This window comes from Colletotrichum destructivum, chromosome 3 (assembly GCF_034447905.1).
Source record: "Colletotrichum destructivum chromosome 3, complete sequence".
Classification (NCBI taxonomy): Eukaryota; Fungi; Ascomycota; class Sordariomycetes; order Glomerellales; family Glomerellaceae; genus Colletotrichum; species Colletotrichum destructivum.
In genome coordinates, this window is record NC_085898.1 from 2,211,101 (window position 1) to 2,227,866 (window position 16,766).

The window sequence follows — 16,766 nt, forward strand, 5'->3', positions numbered from 1 at the left end:
CCCCGTCCCAAGGCGACACTCGAATAAAATTTAAACGCCAAAGTATATGAACCACCCCCGCGTACAATTAGACCCGATCGTATCATGTTGTATATCCCTCGCCGGTTCCAAGACACTTCCCCACCTCGAGTACCCAGAGGCTATCAGAGCCCAACCGTGACAGTCATGTTGTTACTCAGGACTAGCATGACGGGAGGGAGCTCGTGGCACAGAACCTCGATATCCGACAGATACTGCACGCTTGCTTGCTCGTCATGGCAGGTTCCCTCGGTGGGCACGGGCAGTGTGGTAAACAACACGGCCGTGTCCTTGCTGTTCTGCCGCATGAGCTCGTTGAGGATGACGTGCTGGGCGCGAGACGGCAGATCGTTGAACGAGAGTGCAATGCCTTGGGTTGAGTAAGGCGAGCCCTCTCCGGACCCGTCGACTCTCGAGTCTAATCGATAGCGTCCCACAAGCTCCGCCATGTTCATGTGGACATAGCCAGGATCGGCTGTAGATGCGACGGAAGCTTTGCGCGATCTGCACGAAGGTTCCGGAAACGTACTGGTCGGGTAGCTGGGCTCGTCAGCCGCCGTCACCTTCATCTCGGGCACGGGGCGACTGGGGACCCGTCCTGAAGAGGTCTGCCTCGAGAAGGCGGGTTGTTCCGCTCTCGGTGTCTCTTCTTCTGTGGTGTCCGCGAACATGATGGTTGGTCCTGATGTCCCTTCGACATCCGTCCTCGTTTCCGGCACCGGCCGACTCGAGAAGCGCACCGCGGACGATTGCCGAGACAGTGTCGGCCTTGCGGGGGTTGCGTATCCAGATGCGCTTCCCGGCGTCGCATCATAGTATGTTTTTACACCTGCCGACCGGAACCCGCCCAGAGAGCGGGCAGTGATGTTGCGATCCAACACGGGTCGTTCAAGCGGGGTAGGAGGCGCCGAAATGTTGTCGACAGGTCCAATGTGGCTTGTTCCCGACTGTCCTTCGGCCCTGGCCTGCGACACCATGGTCCCGTAGTCCGTCGCCGGCGCGGCGCTCTTGCTCGACACACCACGTCGTTGTTTGGCAGAGCCCATGAGCAAGTCGTCGCTCTGGCTTCGCCCTCGCCCTCGCCCCCGTCCCTGTCCGGCTAACAACGGACGCCGTGGAGCTTCGAATTCGGGCATCTCATCGTCGCTGTACTCACCGTCGCCGTTTTCGAATTCGGAGTCGGAATCCAGACAGGACGGCTGCTGTTCCTGTTCGCTGATTTCGCCGTCCGAGTTGGACTCTTCTTCAAAGATCTCATCTCCCAGGTGAGACGTGTGAATACCAACACTGACGCCCAGTCGAGAAAGGTTGGAGACTGTCGGCTTTCTAGGGATCTCTCCAAAGTGCACCAGACTTGGACGCCGTCCAGATTCGATGTCCTCCAATGGCACGTGGGGGTTGAAAACACCAGGACGTCCAGCCGTGGACTCAATGATGTTTGCGAAAGACGTGAGCTCCTCTGTCGAGTCCAGGTTTGGCTCTCGACCTCGGAACCTCTGAAGGTCATCCCACCACTCTTCTTCCTTGAGTATGTCGTGAACCATGATTTGGGACTCGATATCATTGGACTGCCCGTTGATAATCAGCTCGTAGGTGTTCAGATTTCCGGAAGCCAGCCAGAAGACGATGACCTCGGCCTCGATTCGTAGCTTGTCAAGCAATGCCTTGACACGCGCTCTCTCCTCCTCGACCTCGCTTTCGTATTCCACGAACACCATGACGCGGACGTTGTAGACTTTGTGCCATGTAGGGACACTGTAGAGGATGTAGCCGAGCTGGAGAATCAGAGTATCTGCGACCGCATTAGTGAATACTTGACGTGGGTGGCCAACGAACTGCCGTACATGTATCAAAATTAGTTGTGAGAACACTTTTACCATCAGACAAGACCTCGGCCGACATTTGAATCGGCCAGAGATCAATATGTCTTTTGATGTTGGCATTGTCCTTACGTGGGGTCTCCAGTTCTTCAAAACCCTTCCCGATAGCGACATTGAGCTTATACCTCAAAGCCAGGTCTTCCAGCATGGTCATGTAGCTGGTCACGCTCATCATGCCCTCGGTCTTGATAACGTCCGTAGGAAGGAACCCGTCCATCAGACGCGCCGATGTGTCACCTCGCCTCCTTCGTACAGGCCTTTCCTTGGTCTTTGGTGGGCGATGGACGTTAGGAGCGGTTGGGCTGGGAGGTTTGGGTACCTGAACCGATGGACGCGAGCTTCGGAGCTCATCCATGTTGTAGAACCCCATGACGGCAATGTTTGGCCGCATACCGCCCAGTCCGGCTGACAGAATCAGGTTCCGGATGCCCCAGGTGATGGTTGGGGACATTGTTAATTGCACGAATGCCTTGATCCGGGAGAATTCCGAGATGTACTTGGTCCACGCCGCCTGCTGGAGCCTTGCTTCATGAACGCCGCTATTGAAGTCGTCCGTCACAATGACATGGCCGAGTATGTACAGACCCCCCTTTTTGACCGAATTGCAAAACTGAATCAGTCGGGTTTGACTTCTCGGGTTGTTGATGAGTAGGATGATCTGTGGTCTCCAAAACTTGATGTGCTCGGGTCGTAATCGCAAGAGGTACTTCCTCACTTGATGGTATATCAGGTTCTGCGATACGTCACCCCAGCGCTTGGGCGGACTAAGGTAGTGAATCAGGCAGAAGAGGGAGACGAGCAGGCAAACTGCGGTAGCCGCGTATGTCTGGTCGATGAAGAACATGGCCGCCGCAGACATGATACTCCCAGCGAAGGCTGTCTCCCAACTAAAAAATTTGAAAGCTGGCCTGAAATTAGGGGCCGAGCCTATCTTGAGTAGAAAGCAGGCCAGATTCATGACAAAGAATGTCATCTGGTTTTCGTCAGCTTCTGGTAAATCCAGTTCAAAGGTGAGGGAAGAGACGACTTACCTGGTAACCCATGGAAATGAGAGTTGCAATTTGGTTCAAATTTGCGAACATGGCAATTTGAGCAAGGACATAGGTCAGGAGAATTGCTTGGACTGGTTCATCGGCCTTCTTCGTGCCCCGGGAAAAGGGCAGCAAGCCCGGGAGCAGCTTGTCCCTCGCCAGTGCTTGCATAAGTTTGGCCGCCCCTATCAGTCCCATGACGGCAGAGAAAAAAGTGACAGCGCACTCCCCGGCAAGAATCAGCGGCATTGACAAGCTTGTGACCGAAATGATGTTTGTGTTGTTCAGAAACGAGGCATGCGTCGTGGTGGCAGCCATGGAGAAGACTACAACAAGGTACGCAATGAAGGTGGTCATCATTGCCCAGAGAGTCCCTTTCGGGATATCTTTGCTGGGGTTGTGCAAGTCTCCCGACATCGAAGCGCCTGCAAAGATTCCTGACGTTGCGGGAAACAAGATGGCGAAAACCTCTCGGAAAGTTTCGAACCCCTTATACGACTCGCTTCTTGTGTGAGGGGCAAAGTTGTCGACTAACGTTTCGACACTGAACCCGGTGAAGCGCACGCCTAGCTCACTATCGTGGAATGGAGACTTGAAAGCGGCAGATATGGGGATGCTAACGATGGCAAGCGTGAGTATGACAAGCAGCGCATTGCTGGCCTTGGCAAACGTGCCGCTCCCCGCGAGGCACAATCCGGCGCAGAGCAGCAAGGCCAAGGTCTGGAGAAGATAGACGGTCCAGTATCCCTGGGGGAAGGACTCTCCAACATTCAATTTGATGCAGTCAATCAGACCGACGACGTTGAGGGCAGTATTGAGAACCTGGGCGAGATAGAACAGCACGCCAATGGAACCGCCAAACTCGGGGCCGAGAGACCTCGAGATGACATAGTAGGCGCCCCCGCCCTTGACCTCGCCGTTTGAAGCTATAGCAGACAACGAGAGTGTCGTCAGAAAGTCCACAAGGTAGGCCGTGACCAGCAGTCCTAAAGGTTTGTGTTAGTGTGCGGTGAGATGGTGAAGGACGTCTATCTTATTGGCCGACGAACCAAGCATGCCCAGGAGCCCGACTTGGCCGAGGATCCAGCCGAAACGGAGAAACATGAGAATGCTGAATATGTTGAGGCAGACGGGTATGTAAACGCCCGAGACAGCTCCCAGCTTGGATTTCTTGCCGGTCTGCTCCATGCTGGAGAGACTTGCTCGTCTGTCGTCGCCGCCCATGGCGGAGTGCGTTTGTCGGAAAAGGGGTTCGTCCTCAAGTTGGTTCAGAGATCCGGAACTCTTCCCGAAAAGGAGAACGTTGGCCTTCACGCACACGCACACACTCCCTCTCTCTGTGTATGTGTCCCTCTTTCCCTCTTTCTCTTTCTTTTTGCCCGTGGTAAAACAACAGCGAAAGATTCGGCAACATGTATGGTCATTGATGTGGGATTAGTCGGAATCAGAGCCAGCAGGTGGGAGAGAGCCTTGGTATAAATCCCCGCCCGCAACAGCACACCAGTGGGCAATTGATTGTCGAGTTGATTCGACCAATTCCCAGTGCGTCCAAGTGTGGTTGAACGATGGCGGCGGTCGATCACGGGCGACCAGTCAGAGAATCGCCTAGCAAAGAACGGCGGGCCGCACAGGCATCCAACTGGCCCGGCGCATGTCTCGCGTCCTTCTTGTCGTCTCGTTTTCAGGGTTCACCGTTCTGCGTGCAAGGGGGCATCTGGGGCGATCCAATGCAAGCCTCTCCAATACCCCGCGTGCCGATTGGAAAGCTGCGATGCGCTGTGGTGCTCCAGCCGGTCGCGCCGTATTGCTGGTGATCCACTCACACTTCCAAGCCTCAATTATTTCCAACGATGCAGCGAGATGCAGAAGACAAGCCCGAAGGAGGAAGCGAGACCGACGTCATCCGGCAGCGAACGACATACCAGGCCGGATAACGAGTGCATGACAGGTGGTTGATGGTTGGTGACGGCGGTGGGTTGTGCAGCCGTTTACCTCGTGTCAACAGACTCCGCGGCGGGAAGTGCACACCACACCTCATAGAGATGCGATTTTGGATGGCAGTGCTCATCAGGTTTGTCCGATGCTCCCATGCCAGTGTCCCGTGGCTCGAGCATTACTGGCCAACGGGAAGAGAGAGTCTCTGACGTCGAGAACCTAGTCTGACATTCCATCCGATGCTGGCGAGGCCAGATTTGCTACTCCAAAACAACAAGAGGAAACCTGTCGTTTGACTCAAGCGCACGACAGCGGCAAGCCGGAGTTTTCAAGGAGATCGACGATACTGGCTGTTGTTACCATGGCAGTCGTGGGTGCGTGGCGTGGCTTGTCAGGCATGGGACTGCTGGAAGGCCTCGGCCATGACTCGGCGAGGGTTTCAATCGGAGTTGAAAAAGTGCCTTTGGGCGCACGGGATGCAGGAAATGGGTTCCCCTGTACCGCTACATGCGCGTGGTCGCCAAAAAGCCGCTGAAGAGCACTCGGCCGCCAGTTCGTCGCGGGGTTGGGAGGTCACACCGTGTCGAGCGGGAGAGCGCGAGCGAATACACAATGCCTACCAAGGTAGGTACGGATAGGTAGGGCACCACAGGTAGCTAGCTGGTCGCCAGGATGAACAGCGCTAGCCCCCCCACTCTCTCACAGCAGCTCCGGCGCATGTGCGGCGGTGAGTGAGGCGGAAGGTGCATGCAGCCAATAAATATCTTTCGCCTGCCACTGTGGCCGGTCGGTACCTTACTTAAGCAGGCATGATCCGCTGGAACCTAGGCTTTTTGTCAGTGTGCGCTGGCAAAGCAAAGCAAGACGAAGTGCTCGGCCGATTAGGAGTGAGATCGAGAGCCGGGATCCATTTCGAAGCGTTTGAGATATCCGCGAACCGTCGGAGGATGGCCGACGATGAAGCAATCACCCCGTGTTGAAGAACGTGTTGTTTTGTGTGCTGATTCAGGGAAGCAAGAACCCCGTCGCCTCAGTGAGTCCAAGGTAAGTGATGTGACTGTGTAAAGCATCTATCGTAGATAACTAGTCAATCATCCGGCGCGTGCAAGTCGGATTCCTCAGGCAAAGAGGGCATACATAGGTAGTACGGATAGCGCAGGCACAGTTAGAGTGTAATAGCCCGGGAGCTTCTGTGATGGCGTGGCGGGTTTCGGCAACAGGACATAGCATTCATAGCACCTTGAGCCATCACCCCAGGGGAGGTAGGTAGGTAAGCAGGCAGGTTAGGGAGGTAAGTACACCAGATCATGTACCCACCCCACGCTATCAGCATGAGCCACAGACCCTCCAGACCTGCCAGATTAGGTCACCCGACCCGCATAGGAAGCGGCGTTCTTATCACGGGTTCCTTAACAGCAAGAGCTTCGAACGCACATCCACCAAGCCGTGCGCTGCAATTGATCTCGTCAGCTGTCTTACAACCAAGCCCAGGTAGACGCTCCACTACTTGAACCGTTTCCTTCTCTTTCCCACGTCGAGTTCCTGTTTCCTTGTCGGTTCCATCCCATCTCCTGCTTGCCGTGACACGTCGCTAACTTTGTTATCTCTTGTTGATCTCTAGACCGAAGCCTGCGACGGTGTGCTTGGATGCTCCTCGATTTTCCCCAGACTGGTATCCGATAAGTCCCTGAACAGCTTCACCGAACAGGATCATGGCATCTCCTTCGAGAGATCCGCTCAGCATTCCTAGAGCCGACTCGCCTTCCCGACAGTTCGGCTCCCTTCCCCGAGCAGACGCCACCGCTAGACTTGCGTCGCCGGTTCCATCTCAGCAATATGGCACCCCGCAGACGGGCCGTTTCGTCGGCCCGGGATCGAGCAGGTTAGGCGACAACAGCGAGACGGCCAGCCTCGCCCCGCTGGCTGGCGCTGCTCCCTCGAGTGTCCAGGGTCCCGGCGTCTCGGCTCTGGCCGCGGCGCTGTCCAACTCTCTAGGCGCCTCCCCCCCGAGACACGGCACTCCTCCGGTGCGCACTGCTACCCCCCCTCCGGCGAGACCGCTGTCTCCTGCTGCAGCCGGCGCTCAGCTTTCGAGCACTCCCATGACCAACTACGGCTCCTTTGACTCCCGCTCGCGTAACGTCGGCGCCGGTGCCTACGAGGACCCCGAAGTAGTCAAAAGGCATCTGGTCCAGCCTACCGATGCCAATTCCGAAGAGTCCAGCATGCGTGATGGCGTCAAGGGCAAGCAGACAGCGGATACCGATACCGAGACTGGCCTGAACGAGGACGAGTTCTCCAGTTTGCGTCTCCAGGGCGGAGACGTGACTCGAGGCATTTATAAGTGGACCGAGGAAGCTGAAGCTCGAAACAAGATGCAGCGCAGCAAGAGCTTCAGCATCTCCCGCCCCGATCCGGAGACCGACATTCTCGATATCAACGCGATCAAGGTCCCCGGAGGCTTCCGTCGCAACTACCTGCGTCGGGCGGCTAGGAGCCCCTCCACGGTTAGAGATGGCGGAGAGCGCGGCGAAGCCAGTGACGGCTCCCAACCGAGGCTGCTGACGTCCAGTTTTCTCGAGTTCCTCACAATCTATGGTCACTTCGCCGGCGAAGAGCTGGAGGAGGACGACGAGGCACTCCGGCCTGGCGAATACTTCTCTTCGGGAGGCGAGGACTACTACGATAGCGACGAGGACAGCGAAGACGACCGAGAGCCCATGGAAGATAGTGCGCTGTTGACGCCATCGCGTCACCGAAGGAGACGGAGACAACGTGGAGGAAGCGGGAAGAACAGCCCGATGAGCGCTGCGCTCCTGTTGCTCAAGTCCTTCGTTGGTACTGGAGTTCTCTTCCTGCCTCGAGCTTATCTGAATGGCGGTATGACCTTCAGTAACGCCGTTCTGCTGGGTGTGGCTGCGCTGAGCTATTACTGTTTCGTCCTCTTGGTCACGACTCGTCTCAAGGTTGAGGGATCATTTGGTGATCTTGGTGGCATTCTCTATGGCAAGTGGATGAGGGGCACTATCCTCACGTCTATCGTCATAAGCCAGATCGGGTTTGTTGCCGCGTACATGGTTTTTACGTCAGAAAACCTGCAGGCCGTCATCTTGGCAGTGTCTGACTGCAAAACCAATATCCCCGTCAAGTGGTTGATCCTTTTGCAGGTTCTTGTCTTCCTGCCCTTCTCTCTCCTGCGAGATATTGAGAAGTTGAGTTTCACCGCTCTGATAGCCGACGCCTTCATTCTCCTTGGTCTGGCCTATTTGCTATACTACGACATCCTCACCTTGAGCACCAATGGCTTGGCAGACATCATTATGTTCAACCGCAACGACTGGACCTTATTTATAGGAACCGCCATCTTCACCTTTGAGGGGATCGGTCTCATCATTCCTATCCAGGAGTCGATGAAAGACCCTCGGAAGTTCCCTCGAGTCATGTTAGCGGTCATGATTATCATCTCGGTTATCTTCATCGGTATGGGGGCGATCTCCTACGCCGCCTACGGATCCAAGACGGAGACCGTGGTGCTGCTCAACATGCCTCAAGACAACAAGATGGTCAACAGCGTCCAGTTCCTCTATTCCATTGCCATCATGCTGTCCATTCCGCTGCAGCTCTTTCCCGCCATTAAGATTACCGAAAATGCTCTGTTCACCAAGAGCGGAAAATACAACCCTTACATCAAGTGGCAGAAGAACCTATACCGTTTCTTCTTCGTCATTCTCTGCGCAGTCATCGCCTGGGGTGGCGCAGATGATTTGGACAAGTTCGTTGCCCTCGTTGGCAACTTTGCCTGCATTCCACTTGTCTACATCTACCCGGTTAGTCTTTCCATTGACACGATCTTCACGTAGTGGCGTCCTTTCTGACCAGCAAACAGCCCCTGCTCCACTACAAGGCGGTTGCAAAGAACAGACTTTGGAAGATTTCCGACATCGTACTTTGCATCTTTGGTTTCGTCGCCATGGCATACACCACCACTTTGACTGTCTACAGCTGGGCTGGAGGTTCTAGCGAGCCTACCCCTCCAGGATACTGCGATCGCAGGGGCCACTAGGTCGCTGAGGAGATATTGTGGCAGAAACGCACACAATTTTTCCATTTTTCCATATGATTATAGTGCTGTCTGAAAAGCGTTGGGTAGTCGTTGCATGGATTCCAGCGGGTTTTTTCCAATCTTCTGAGAGGTTTGGACAGCATTAGTCGGTCACCAACAAGCATGAGCTTGTAAATAGACTGAAGAACAGACGGCTCATCGCCATGTTTATAGTTCTGTATGTGTATACGTAGCAAAGATTCGGACTTTACAATAACTGTCGCTTTTTTGACTGATAATCTTAGGAACAAATTTGTGAATGGCTGGGTGCTGTAAACTTGATGATGTGTGGTTGTGCTATGTGGTGCAATTGAGTGCACTGCCACACACCTTTGTACAAATGTGGCGCAGCCCACCATTCTTCACTTGAGTGACCCACTGTTGTGACATTGGCCTTCAGCACTCTCAACCTGCCTAGTCCACTCATCAAACATCTCTCATCCATCCATCAACGCCATTCTGCAAAACATTGCAATACCAACTGAAAGGTAAGCCAGTAGGGCATTCCAAGACAAAGACATATATATACATACTTACAGTTACTAGGCTTATATTGATCTTTAAGTGCAACAATTTCTGCCTGCTGGCCCTTGTTTGCTTTCTCCTAAAACATCAACATTTGCTCAACTTTACTGTTCAGCATTTTATTTCGCCAAGATGAACGCCCCCGACCGGTAAGACGAAGCAAGCATTAAGAAACCTACATCCTACCGGAAGAAGCCATGGTCTGGCAGGTTGAGGCATGAGGAACTCATTAGGCACTGCGGCCTGGCCATGTGGAGCTTCATGGGGCTCTGCCCCTTGAGCCAACTGCTGTCTCTTGATGACTTCATGATCTTGTGCCCTCCAGACTGCCAGGCCGGTCGCTTTTCTGCATAGTGAACTCGAGTCTCTGGATAAGGGTCACTCTTGAAACTCAGCCATCAGACCTCTGTCCTCTCACAAGCCTGCGAGCACTACATCACCACAAGCCACCATCCTTCCCAGCTACCGAAACATCTTGCACTTCTGAATATCAAATCTATCATGCCACAAAAGCGCCATCCCCGCAAATATTTCTTTCTCGGAATTACATTATGTGCGAAAGTTGAAACTAATTCCTCACCAGCTTCGAGCTCTTCCTCCTCGGTGATGGCGAGAAGAAGATTGAGGAGAAGGTCTTCTCTGGTACGCTTCTTTAGCCGCCCCCACGATTGATGCCCTCATGAACTGACCCGCTCGCAGGCATGTCCAACACTTCCGACTTCATCATCAAGAAGGAGGACCATACGCTCGGCAACCTCCTGTCCGAGCACCTGAAGGCGCACAAGAACGTCCTCATGGCCGGCTACAAGAGCACGTCATCCATTCTCTCTCGGAGACATATGCTGACCATTCCTTTCTACAGTCGCTCATCCTAATGTTCCCGAGATGTTCATCCGCGTCCAGACGGATGGCTCGATCACCGCCAAGGAGGCCCTCGTCCAGGTCATCAAGAAGCTGATGCAGGACCTGTCCCACCTGAGCCGCGAGTTCACTCGCGAGTTCGAGCTTCGCCGCATGGTCGAGGCAGGCCGCTCCAATCAGCAGGGTTAATGAATCGGGGCGCGTTGTCGGGCTTTGGCTTAGTTTACGACTCGCTGTATATTCTTTCTTTCTTGGCGTTTGAGGCGGACATGGAAGTCACTGAGAAATAATGGTCTGATACCAAAAGTTGGTACGGGGGGGGAATCGTCACACTTGGTTTTCGCGTTCCTTAATTCCTTCCCTTGGCCCTTTGGGCGACGGAAAAGGTTCCTAATTGAGAAGAGGCTGATCATTGCAAATTACTTCATCAACTACGCGGTGTCCCCAAAGTCGTTTCTAAGACATTTCCGATGGGTGGGTTATGTTTAGTCCCTCAAGAACTCACTTAATGACCTGTACTCTGACTGCTGGGGCCGCCTGGTGCTAGCTCTCGTGCTGCGTTCTGCTCGGACATCTCACTTCCTGCAGATATCGGCCTTCGTGGTACTCGCACATGATTCGTAGGGCTTGCACATGATAGCCATGGCCTGTCTACGAGCCGAGGGGTTGCCTTGGTTCAATGCCGTTCCTTGCCCGAATGTGCTTTATGCGGTCACCGGTCCCTCTCCTCCAGGAATAAGCTGTTCGCTTGTCAGCTACGTACAGTGATACATGATTTTGAAAAAATCCTACCATGCAGATGTTGTTGCCGTTCAAGAGGATCTTGGGCAGCTTTGTGTGGTTTCCCGAATAGTCACTGACTTGAAGTTAGCAGGGATATTTCCGTCTCGCATAGTCTGACCACCTACAACTCTGTGACGTCCTCCAACACCATGTCTAGCAGCCCGTCAGCAATCGTCCCACTGGATGATGAGGTCGAGCTTGATCTTCACTCACTGACGTAGTCATCAAATCCGAGGAGCGTGCCGCTGAACTCTGTCCATCCCACAAAGTCAATCACAAGACCCGCATGAGCCCAGAAAAGACCAACATACCCTTGTCGCCCTTCATAACGACCCAAATTCTCGATCCAACGCACTTGTCGATGAGTTCTGAGCTGGTTAGCAGCTAGTACGTGTGTCTATAGGCCTGGTCACTCACCCAAAGGGAGGAGTTGTGACGCCATTTTGTCGCTTGAATTTCGCCTTTCAAGACAGTGGTGTGATGATAATTCTCTGTAGAATTATATCGTGAGGCTTCGCAGGGGTCTGAGGCGTTTAACCGGTTGTATAATGGTCTTAATGCGGAGATACTTGTCGGTCGCCGTGTCGTTCACTAAGCTTGAGATGATGGACGCCGTGCACCTGGGCCGGAGGGGTGAACGTAGGAGCGATGTCAGGTGACTGCGCGACTAGTGGTAGATGACTAAGCCACATCCCACAAGGGGGATCCGCTAACAAGTCGCGAATCACCTCCCGCTCGTCTTTAATTAAACCCCTACAATCACTCCTACGACGCGTCTGCCTGAAGAATACCCGTTCTTCACCCGTCGCGCCAATGCCTGGTGGCAAATATGGCGCTGCGCTTTCTTTCCGGAACCGAAGAGCGGCGGTGATGAATATTTCTGGGCGTCGCACCTCTACTTTGTATCATTTACGATCGATACCGTGGTCTCTCATTCAAATGTACGCTACTCCCCGACCCAGTCCGCGTTGAGCTCTCGACTAACACGGTATATAACTCAATAGACGCTCCAAATCAGCCATGTATCCACCGTCCTCTATAAAGCTTTGGAATCCCAACCATGGCATCACATTCGCCTCTACGACGCGAGACGAAGCGTCACATCCCCGAGTCGACCTGCTACGTTCCCTGCATACGACCCCGCCATACGCCAGTCAGGTTGCTGAAGCTGCAGAATCAGACCACGAGACTGTCGTTTCGGACGATGACGCGCTTTTCTTTACCGCTTCTGAGTATCAGTCCGCGTCAGACACGGATTCTCCCACACCCCATCCGCCTGTGGCGTGCGTCAATAGTGCCACACGGGAGGACAAGGGCGGAGCGGAAGTCAGGGGGAATGTTGAGCCCGTGGAGCCTCCGATCACGAGCCTGGACTTCAAGATCTCGGTCAAGGATTTCCGCGAAGCGCAGAGCGCGGAGAAGGACTCTGCGAAGTCGTTCTGGTCATACGCACTCTATCGAGGCCCCTCCTGCGATGGGAGCGAGAGAAAGGTGAAGGTTCATTATTGCAGGAGCAAGCAAACGATGGAGAGAGTATGTCAGTATTTTGTGGATGACAAGGTGCTCGGATTGGATCTCGAATGGTCTTCGGATGCCAGAAAGGATGCGGGCCCGAAAAGGAACGTCTCCCTGATCCAGCTCGCCAACGAGAGCCGCATTGCCCTGTTCCACGTCGCTCTGTTCCCCAACGATGACTTGGTTGCGCCGACCTTTCGGAAACTCATGGAGAATGCCGATGTGAAAAAGGTCGGTGTGGCTATCAAGGGGGACTGCACACGGATGCGGACCCATCTGGGCGTCGACACAAAGGGCCTCGGCGAGCTCAGTCATTTGTATAAACTCGTGAAATACTCTGGCAATGGTCGGGTTGACTTGATCAACAAGAGACTAGTGACTCTCGCCTCGCTGGTCCATGAACACCTTGGGCTACCCTTGTTCAAGGGCGCCGACGTCCGGTCGAGTGACTGGTCGCAACCCTTGAACATGAGTCAACTCATGTGTAAGTTGTTCTGCCGAGGCCTCGCCAAAACGTATTCCTTGCTAAAGTTCCATCTAGACTCGGCCTCGGATGCATACGCTGGCTTCCAGCTGTACCACGTCCTCGAGGAGAAGCGGGAGAGACTCGACCCCACTCCACCACGGCCGCCCGATGCCGAGCTCAACAAACCGATCCAGCTCGCGGATGGACAATTCATAACGGCGGCAAATGATACCGCCGTAGCCGGTGATCCCGATGATCGTGGGTCGACTGCGGTCCTTTCGCTCAAGCAAGTCGAGGCTATCAGAGAGAGCCTGCAAATCGAGCCTGAGGGCCAGTCGATTGCCGAGAGTATCAGGGCGGCGCCGATCGCCTCTCCCAAACAACGCCAGAGAGATCCCAGGGTCACTGCTGCTGACGAGCAGCTGGTCAACTACCGGGCCAGTGTCAAGACTCTTCGCGCCACACCATCCGCCGTACGCGCATACTACATCTGGGCGAACAACGGAGACCTTCCGCCTGACGTCATCGCAAAGATCCTGCGGGACCCGCCCCTGCAGACGTACACTGTGGTGAGTTACATCCTGGAAGCCATCAAACTAGAGAAGCTGCCGTTCGACAAGAAGCGGCTGCGGAACGAGATCCTGCACCTCCTCCCAAAAGAAGTCCTCCAGGGCAGATATAAGGCCTTGATGTTAGAGGCTCACAAGCCCGACATCGTCGACACACCGTCGGTCGCCTGAATGACGCGTGCGCGTACGTCACGGGAGGGGGGGAGGAGTCTTGCGTCGAGTGCAAAAAAAGAAAAAACTCCCCAAAAAACAACAAAAAAACAAGGGTTGTTCAGTCAAGCATCAGATTCACCACAATAGAGATACCCGCATTGGTTACACGATGTTCACGCGCACACCACATCCGTTGCCATTGCTGGAAATGCGTGACCAGGTTCGAACGGCGAGGCCGCGAGTCCGCCGCGCGCTTGGTCGCTTGTGCCGAACCGTACGTCAGCTTGAGGAGGATGTGAAGCTCTTGCATGTTCATTCGGAAGAGTTCGTGATCGACATGTCATTGGGCCGTCATTCGCGCACTTGTACTTGTCGAAGTGCCCCTCGTCGACCACCAAAGATTGGAACAGAGGTCAGCAGGGGCTTTGGATCCGGAAGCTGCTCAGATGGGCGCGGTGGTCGAATGATTGTCTGGTAACCAGGGTGACATGGTTATCATACCCGCCCCTATCAATACTTTTATCAAACACGGGGTGGGAGAGGCCCTCCGACTCAAGAGTATGACGAGGACTCTCAACTCTGGCATGGGGAAAGTTGGTTCGTCCCTTGAATGTACACCTATCGGAGAGCGCCAGGTCGTCGCACGTGGCGAAGAGGGGAGGGATTGTCACTCAGTCACCGGGATGTTCTTGTTGGGCTGGTTAGCGAATTGGTTGCTGCCCGCGGGCCAGTTGTCACGAAGAGAAGCATTAGCCAACGGGCGAGTCCGTTAAGAGACCATCCTGGCCACGATGGCCGCAACGTGATGACAGGCCGTGCCTGTCGGCGGGCAAGGGGAATGCCATGTTGGATAAAACACATAACGGGAGACGGGATATCGGGCGTATGGGATTGCGCGAATCGCGTGCCACCGTTACACGTCTTGTTTAAGCTCGTGGCTGTGAAGTCGTCCGCAACGTCGTTCCTCTGCTGGAGGTACGACGTGTATATACTCAGCTCTGACCATTCAGGCTTTGCTGCCCCATCATATGCTGCTCCGACACACCAGAGTGAGGTTGTTCGTGACAATGCCATTTTCGAGGGTCGGGCGGACATGTCCGGGGCGGCCGAGCAAACGAGCAGCGAACAGACAGACCTCGATAGTCCCCCACAACAGGAGAACATCATCCCGAACCCGTCGTAGCTTGCGAACGGACTTTCCCAGGCGGTACATCCATCGTCTCATCTCGCCCACGCGACATGTGCAACGTCGAAGTTGCTAACGGTCCGTCTGAAATCGATCTTTATAAGGCTGCGTCGTCTCGGCAGCTCTCCAGGCAGCTAGCTCTCCAGGAGATGGATGATATGTTGTAAACAGTGAAGGGCGCTCGGTGTTCGTGCGATGTGCTCGGGTAGTTTCAATGATGCGACTGCGGCTGCTTTCATCTTCCATGCATCATCAATGGAGGTCTCCGCCACGGGATGAGCAACGGCGACCGATGGCTCTGCGAATCCGACCCCATATTCGGCGTCGGCCTTGTCTGTGCCCGAGCCACGGCGTAAGACGCCAGCGGCCGGCCCGCGACACAACGGTAGACAACAAGACATTGGAGTGGGTATGTGGATCCCCATCTCGTATTTCGACGACGTGCCTCTTTTCCACACTGAGATCGCTGTATGTACGCGTCACATCCGCAGGCGACTTGTGAGGAGCGTTTGGTCCAGCACATACGACGTCCAGACCACTCGCGTGGATATGTCTTGTGTCGACGCAAACACGCTACAGCGCGCATGGATGCCGCCACCCGATCGGCCCATGGAAGACGAAAGCTTATCGCCGCGGCTGGTGGATAGCCAAGCAATGCTGTCGGGCAGGTTTGTCGTTGAGTCCAAGAATGGTATCGAGCTGAAGGTTCAATGGCGATGGGAAATGAGCAGTGGCGCCAATGTGGGGGCGGATTGAAGCTTAAGCCACACCCAATTTGCACCGCACGTCGTTTGAGATTCTCGAATTTTCGTCGAAATGGAAGGGGTTCAGAGATGACGACGTCGCTCTCGATCTCACGTCAGGGACACGAGCGAGTTCGCTTGGGAAACGGGCGACCTTCGTCATCGGAGCCGAGCCACAAGATACTTGGGTTTCAGTATCATGGAGAAACGAAATAAGACAGCCGCTATCTACCCGGTATTCGTATCGATTCAAGTGGTGCAATAAAGGGATTGATTCCTTCGACATACTGCCAATCGACAGGTGGAACCCCCACAGAGAAAGAAGGGGTCTGGAGTTTCAGGCAACGGCGGGATCGAGCTGTGGACTGAACACCCTTCATTGAGCAACGACTTGTGAAGCTGAACCTACGCCCTGGTTATCGGCCATCCCGCAGCTGGGAGGTATCAGTGATCACATGGAGTGGGACCACTTTCTGCTGGCGGTGTGGTCAACGTGGGACGAAGGCCGATCCGACAGGGGTCCAAGGACAACCGTTCATCGCGAATATATGGGTGATAACGGCGAGAGGCCTTACCTTGAACGTGTTGTGCGCAAACGAAGGCGAAGTGGCTTCAGCCGTCCACCAGGCCAGCGTAGACTTCAGATGACACGGATGACACTCCAACGTGAGAATTGTCAAGTCGGACGTTCCCTGCCAACGCGAACGAGCGGGCGGGGGGCGGGGGGCGAGAAACAAGAATAGATACCGCAGCAATATTCGTTGTGAGTGTGAGTTTGTCCGTCACGGATTCATTCGGCCGCCGACACATAGGGCCGGAATCCCCCTCGCCGACATTTTTCAGGGTTGAATTTTCTCAGCATCCAGCAGGCAATCATCAGCTGAAAGTCATCGCGAAACCTGCAGGCGGCTGCATCAGTGCAGCAGCGTTGTTTGAGCGCTAGACCTGAAATGGCCTGAATAAATGTGGCAACGAGAACCCCACATGTCAGTGAGATCG

The 16,766-nt window shown here is 54.5% G+C and overlaps 5 protein-coding genes across 5 annotated transcripts; 3 read left to right on the forward strand and 2 right to left on the reverse strand.

The window, feature by feature from the left end:
* Window position 1: 1 nt before the first annotated feature.
* Window positions 2-4,977, reverse strand: CDEST_04754 (Putative amino acid permease/ SLC12A domain, SLC12A transporter family). Its single transcript, XM_062920913.1, has 4 exons — window positions 3,979-4,977; window positions 2,930-3,915; window positions 1,863-2,871; window positions 2-1,810 (listed from the first exon to the last, which is right to left on the reverse strand). The coding sequence occupies exons 1-4, from the start codon at window positions 4,151-4,153 to the stop codon at window positions 144-146; spliced, it is 3,837 nt and encodes a 1,278-aa protein (XP_062776964.1). The 5' UTR covers window positions 4,154-4,977; the 3' UTR covers window positions 2-143.
* A 1,277-nt stretch (window positions 4,978-6,254) lies between these two features.
* On the forward strand, window positions 6,255-9,190 carry CDEST_04755 (Putative amino acid transporter, transmembrane domain-containing protein). The gene is made up of 3 exons (XM_062920914.1): window positions 6,255-6,416; window positions 6,486-8,691; window positions 8,751-9,190. Exons 2-3 carry the CDS (start codon window positions 6,577-6,579, stop codon window positions 8,925-8,927), a joined length of 2,292 nt encoding a protein of 763 aa, XP_062776965.1. The 5' UTR covers window positions 6,255-6,416; window positions 6,486-6,576; the 3' UTR covers window positions 8,928-9,190.
* A 174-nt stretch (window positions 9,191-9,364) lies between these two features.
* On the forward strand, window positions 9,365-10,768 carry CDEST_04756 (Putative DNA-directed RNA polymerase Rpb11, 13-16kDa subunit, RNA polymerase, RBP11-like subunit). The gene is made up of 5 exons (XM_062920915.1): window positions 9,365-9,454; window positions 9,513-9,640; window positions 10,075-10,133; window positions 10,191-10,301; window positions 10,354-10,768. The coding sequence occupies exons 2-5, from the start codon at window positions 9,624-9,626 to the stop codon at window positions 10,539-10,541; spliced, it is 375 nt and encodes a 124-aa protein (XP_062776966.1). The 5' UTR covers window positions 9,365-9,454; window positions 9,513-9,623; the 3' UTR covers window positions 10,542-10,768.
* Window position 10,769: 1 nt separating this feature from the next.
* On the reverse strand, window positions 10,770-11,743 carry CDEST_04757 (Putative LSM domain superfamily protein). Its single transcript, XM_062920916.1, has 6 exons — window positions 11,553-11,743; window positions 11,447-11,503; window positions 11,349-11,387; window positions 11,261-11,288; window positions 11,145-11,208; window positions 10,770-11,092 (listed from the first exon to the last, which is right to left on the reverse strand). The coding sequence occupies exons 1-6, from the start codon at window positions 11,575-11,577 to the stop codon at window positions 11,057-11,059; spliced, it is 249 nt and encodes an 82-aa protein (XP_062776967.1). The 5' UTR covers window positions 11,578-11,743; the 3' UTR covers window positions 10,770-11,056.
* Window positions 11,744-11,888: 145 nt separating this feature from the next.
* Window positions 11,889-16,446, forward strand: CDEST_04758 (Putative 3'-5' exonuclease domain, ribonuclease H-like superfamily). Its single transcript, XM_062920917.1, has 3 exons — window positions 11,889-12,076; window positions 12,140-13,134; window positions 13,192-16,446. The coding sequence occupies exons 1-3, from the start codon at window positions 11,949-11,951 to the stop codon at window positions 13,854-13,856; spliced, it is 1,788 nt and encodes a 595-aa protein (XP_062776968.1). The 5' UTR covers window positions 11,889-11,948; the 3' UTR covers window positions 13,857-16,446.
* Window positions 16,447-16,766: the final 320 nt, after the last annotated feature.